The sequence below is a fragment of the Helianthus annuus genome, chromosome 17, assembly GCF_002127325.2.
Source record: "Helianthus annuus cultivar XRQ/B chromosome 17, HanXRQr2.0-SUNRISE, whole genome shotgun sequence".
In the NCBI taxonomy this organism is placed as follows: Eukaryota; Viridiplantae; Streptophyta; class Magnoliopsida; order Asterales; family Asteraceae; genus Helianthus; species Helianthus annuus.
The window spans coordinates 167,092,762-167,098,761 of NC_035449.2; the positions used below are offsets into that span (position 1 = coordinate 167,092,762).

A 6,000-nucleotide genomic window follows, 5' to 3' on the forward strand; every position below is an offset into this window, starting at 1 on the left:
TTAATGGATTTACAAAACGAAGTATGATGAAAAGGGGAATGTGGACAAATACAAAGCCAGGCTGGTAGTGAAAGGATACAAGCAAAAGTATCGAATAGATTATCAAGAGGTGTTTGCACCAGTAATAAGATTCGAAACAGTTCGTTTAGTGTTAGCCCTAGCAGCACAATATGGGTGGCATCTTCATCAAATGGACGTCAAAACGACCTTCTTAAATGGGAAACTAAAGGAACAAGTCTTTATAGAGCAACCTCAAGGATACATTAAACAAGGAGAAGAACGAAAGGTATGTCATCTCAAACGAGCTCTCTATGGCCTAAAGCAAGCACCTAGAGCATGGTACAGTCGCATAGACTCATACTTCATGCAACATGAGTTTAGGAAATGTGCATACGAACATACTTTATACATTAAAGACACCAAAGAAGGAAAGTTAGTGATATGATTGTATGTCGATGACTTAATAATTGCAAGCAGCTCCATGCACTTAATTACTAAATTTAAAAGCTCAATGAATAAGGAGTTTGAAATGACTGATATGGGACGGTTACACTATTTCCTTGGTATGGAGGTACTGTATGAGAATGGAAACATCATTCTTTCTCAAAGAAAGTACATGAGAAATCTGTTAGAGAAGTATAGAATGACACAATGCAATACCGTGTCTACACCTATGGAATATGGACTAAAGTTGTCCAAAGATGATCCAGAAGATTTTGTAGATGAAGGTATATATCGAAGCCTAGTAGGAAGTCTGATGTATTTAACCAATACAAGACCATACATCATGTTTGCAATAAGTAAAGTTAGCAGGTTCATGGAATGTCCAAAGAAGAGTCACTGGGAAGCAGCCAAACACATACTAAAATACATCAAAGGGACACAAGATCAAGGAATTACATATTCTAGAGGAGGAAAGAAAAATCTTGTGGGTTTTAGTGATAGTGATTATGCAGGAGATATGGATGATAGCAAGAGCACTTCTGGATACATTTTTCACTTAGGATCAGGTCCTATTTCGTGGCAGTCAAAGAAACAAAAGGTGGTAGCACTGTCTTCAACAGAAGCCGAATATATGGCATGTCCTTGACTGGTTGTCAAGCTATATGGATCAAGGGAATTTTAGATGACTTACAAGGAAAGAATGATTTCTCAATTCCTATATACCGTGACAATAAGTCAACTATATGTCTGGCTAGAGATCCCGTTTACCATGGAAAAAGCAAGCATATAAGAGTTAAGTATCATTTCATCAGAGATTTAATCAAGAAGAGAGAAGTAACTGTTATCTTTTGTGCAATAAAAGATCAATTAGTTGATATCATGACAAAAGCATTACAGCCAAAGGATTTCATTCGGCTAAAGGAACTTCTGCGCATGTCACCTAGATGATCTAGCTTACGGGAGGGTGTTAGATATATATGCATATACATATATATATATATAGGGTAGGGCTAGATAGAAAACCCTATCTATATAAAAAACCCTAGAAAACCCAACCTCCCGACATTTTTTGTTTTGAAAAAAATAACACATGTAATATACATGTTTTTAAGAGTTTTGGGCCAAAAAAATCAAAAAAGCGCCGAAAGAATAATTTAAAAAAAAAATTTCAGCAACTTTCAGCATTTTTGTCTAACACATGTTAGGCACTGAATTTTGTTTATTTTTTTTTAAAAAATCCCTTCGGCGCTTTTTTGTTTTTTTTTGGCCCAAAACACTCTAAAACCTGTATATTACATGTGTAATTTAAAAAAAAAATGTCGGGAGGTTGGGTAAAAATGGGGGGAGATTTGGGTTTCCAGAGTTTTCTAAGAATTTTAGGGTTTTTTGTCTAGCATTACCCTATATATATATATATATATATATATAGGGGAAGGATGTATAGAAAACTCACTTTAATTTAGAAAACCCGGGAAACTCAAAGCTCCCGATATTTTTTTTCTTGAAAAAATTTACACATGTTATATACATGTTTTTAAGGGTTTTGGACAAAAAAAATCAAAAAAGCGCCGAGTAGATATTTTAAAAAAAATAAAAAAGTTTTGGTGTAACACATGTTACATTCATCTGACATATATGTAACATGTGTTACACCAAAACTTATTTTTTTTTTAAATATCTACTCGGCGCTTTTTTTGATTTTTTTTTGCCCAGAACCCTTAAAAACATGTATATAACATGTGTAAATTTTTTCAAGAAAAAAAAACATCGGGAGCTTTGAGTTATATATATATATATATATATATATATATATATATATATATATATATATAATGTAAGTATCTATAGAAAACCCACTTTAATTTAGAAAACCCGGGAAACTCAAAGCTCCCGATGTTTTTTTTTCTTGAAAAAATTTACACATGTGGGTTTTCTATACATCCTTCCCCTATATATATATATATATATATATATATATATATATATATAGGGGAAGGATGTATAGAAAACCCACTTTAATTTAGAAAACCCGGGAAACTCAAAGCTCCCGATGTTTTTTTATCTTGAAAAAATTTACACATGTTATATACATGTTTTTAAGGGTTTTGGGCAAAAAAAATCAAAAAAGCGCCGAGTAGATATTTTAAAAAAAAATAAACAAGTTTTGGTGAAACACATGTTACATTTATCTGACATATTTGTAACATGTGTTACACCAAAACTTGTTTATTTTTTTTTTAAAAATATCTACTTGGCGCTTTTTTGATTTTTTTTGCCCAAAACCCTTAAAAACATGTATATAACATGTGTAAATTTTTTCAAGAAAAAAAAAACATCGGGAGCTTTGAGTTTCCCGGGTTTTCTAATTTAAAGTGGGTTTTCTATAGATACTTACATTATATATATATATATATCTGATACATATAAGCTAGATATCGTTACTATTATAATAATTATTATTTACGGTTTATCATAAGTTATATGTATAGGGTAGTTATCGGTCATATCTCTATATTTCATGTACACATATATATACGTCTGTAACATAACATTCAGTTTTCATCAATTCATATTATTATGAACAATTTATTCGAATTCTGCAAAATCCTAAGGAAATCCTCATTCAAGTTTAACGAATTACCAACATCATAAACATTATTGTAATGAAACTGAATGTGTATTTATATCAAAGTTATAGCTATTCGCATGCAAAGCTGAAGCGTACATCTAAGAGTTTATCTAATTGTTGTAGAAGATCATTTGTTGACTGGAGACCCATAACTATATCTGTTCCTCCTAGGAAAAGAAACTGATGAATGATGATTTGATCGAGATAAACGGAAGTTGGCTGGGTTTAGGTGCGGAGGAAGGATGAAATTTGTGTTAAGACTTGACTACTGGATGGCCGAGTAGGATTAGTGTGCCACCTCCTCGCCTTGATGAATTGGTGTTAGTCATGATCAGTTTCAAGAAGACACTGTAAGCATTAAGTTTAATAAGAGATCGTTGTTAGTTATTTATTTATTTACTTACTGATATTTAAGTTTTATATGCTCATTATAGGATGCATAACACATGGTCTCAAAGAATGACAGATTATTGGAAGCAGATGAGATCAGTGATACAGAAAGATTCAATTAGAAATGTGATGGATATGAACTCAAATCTCGGTGGATTTGTTGCTGCTCTCAAGGAAAAAGATGTTTGGGTGATGAATGTTGCTCTAGTTAACACGTCTTCCAAATTGAATCTTTCTGTATGACGGTGGATTAATCGGAACGGTTCATGATTGGTTTGTAGATTGTACTTAATGTTCAAAAAGCTTATCATTTTTCAACTTAATGGGATTGTGTTTTGCATATAAGCTAACCACTGTTGTTTTATAGGGTTTGTAAATAGTGGTTGAAACCACTGTTGTAATCAAATTGGGCTTGGAGAAAACAGTGGTTGAAACCACTGTTGGGTAATATTTTATTGAGTTTATTGGGTTAAAACAACGTTTTGTGGAGAAAACAGTGGTTGAAACCACTGTTGCGTTAAAACTGTGGTTTAAAAACACTGTTTGGCTAAAACAGTGTTTTGTGGAGGAAACAATAGTTGAAACCACTAACCCAACAGCGGTTTCAACCACTGCAACTCCATACAAGCTACCACATAGGAAAATGTATCAACTTGTTTATGAAGGAGAGGTTATGAATGCAGATGTACCTAAAACATACATAGCAGGGTAATTATTCAAAACTTTACTATCCACAACATTAAATAACTAAATATATTCATATACTGAATTTTTAAATGAATCAATGATGCAGCCAATGCTTACCTTACCTGGTTCATTATCTCCTAAAAAAGCCAAGGGCAAAATTGTCTTTTGCTTATGAGGGAACGGGACGAGAGTTGGTAAAGGGATGGAAGTGAAACGGGCCGGTGGGATCGGTTACATTTTAGGCAACAGCCCTCCCAATGGAGCTGAGTTAACCATAGACGCTCATAGTTACATAAGATGATGCGATAAAAATTCTTCAATACATAAATTCGACAAAAACCCGAACAACGTATATTTATCCGGGAAAACCGTATTACAAGTTAAACCCGCTCCGCTAATGGCTACATACTCGCTTTTTAAGATGAAATGTATTGACTCCTTTTGATTATTTGTTTAGGCAGATTATTTGTTTAGTTGTAAAATCAGAGTTCAAATGCATCAACATGCAAGATTTGTGAGAATAGCTCATGACTAATTTAATATTAATTAATCAAAAGAAAAACTAAACTAAAAATTACAATATATATACATCTATCTATACTTTCTAATAAAATGTGGTATGCATGGTTTTCTAAAAAGCGCCCGTGTTTGCACACGGGTCTTACTACTAGTTATTGTAGGATCGTTTTCAGACTCGAACGAGTCGATCAGAAGAGTTTTGCTCAGTTTGAACGGTGGAAACAGACAAATTGAGGTCAATTCAGCACACAAATCACTTTAACTGTCGTTTTGATTGATATAATGACGTTTACAGCGAGTCGACACTTCGGCAGCACTTCGTGGCTCAAACCGGAAAAAATGTTATGTGATTTCGCTCGAACTGCCCTATATATAGGCAGGAGATTCTGCTTGAACACGTCTTAAGCGAAATCAGCATAAATGTTTCAAGCGAAATCAACACATTTACTTCGAGCGGAATTAGAACAAATCTGATTTCGCTTGAACATGACATGTTGTCATTTCAAGTAAAATCACCACTAATTCTTACTTTCTCGTTTTTCGTGCCCTGATCTAACTAGTTCTATACAAGGACTCGATACAAGACGAAGTCGACAGATGAATGCACCAACAAACTCCCCCTCGGATGTTGACGGAGTCTTCAGTGTCGAGTCTTCACATCTTTAGTCTTTATCAGTCTTCGGGCTTCTCTTTGAAGTATCTGACGTTGTAAGTATCCTCAATCTTTATCTTCTCTTCTCTATCAACACCTACAAACTCCCTTTAAACAAATACACCCCCCCTCGAATGTTGAATCTTTAAATTCATCAGCATCAGTAAACTCAGAATCATAACCTGACTCTTTGACATTCAGACTCCCCCTCTCACTATTCTTGGATTGCATTCAGGCTTTCACAGGTTCAAGATGGTGCCTGGCTCAATTTCTTCTCAGGATCGAAAGCTGGCTTTTTATCCCAAGATCACCTAGCTCTTACTCAAACCTGCACATTCTCTACCACAAACATAAGTTTTTTTTTTTATGATAAAAATTTCACAAACTCAGACACCACTTGTAGATATTTGAAAATGATTTACCATATAGTCTCTGATGAACCACTTGCAGGAATATTGTTTTTATTTCAAGAACTTTTCTCATTAAAACACAGACTCCCCCTCAACACATGCTCATCATGTCTAGCACTTGGAATTTTGAAAATCAGCTCTCCAACACCAGTTGTCGAAAATCTTTTTGAATTTTTCAAAATTTACGCTAAAACACACATAAAATCTTTTTGAATTTTTGAATGAAATGAAATGCATTAAAGAAATATTTACAGACACTATTTTTGTGA

General features: G+C 33.8%; 1 protein-coding gene across 1 annotated transcript; it reads left to right on the forward strand.

The window, feature by feature from the left end:
* Positions 1-511: 511 nt before the first annotated feature.
* LOC118488922 (secreted RxLR effector protein 161-like) lies at positions 512-1,090 on the forward strand. The gene has a single exon (XM_035986355.1). The coding sequence runs from the start codon at positions 512-514 to the stop codon at positions 1,088-1,090; it is 579 nt and encodes a 192-aa protein (XP_035842248.1).
* The last annotated feature ends 4,910 nt before the right edge of the window (positions 1,091-6,000 follow it).

What these genes read in the sequence shown, in the direction of transcription:
- LOC118488922 (XM_035986355.1), top strand. Translation starts at nt 512, where the DNA reads ATGAATAAGGAGTTTGAAATGACTGATATGGGACGGTTACACTATTTC.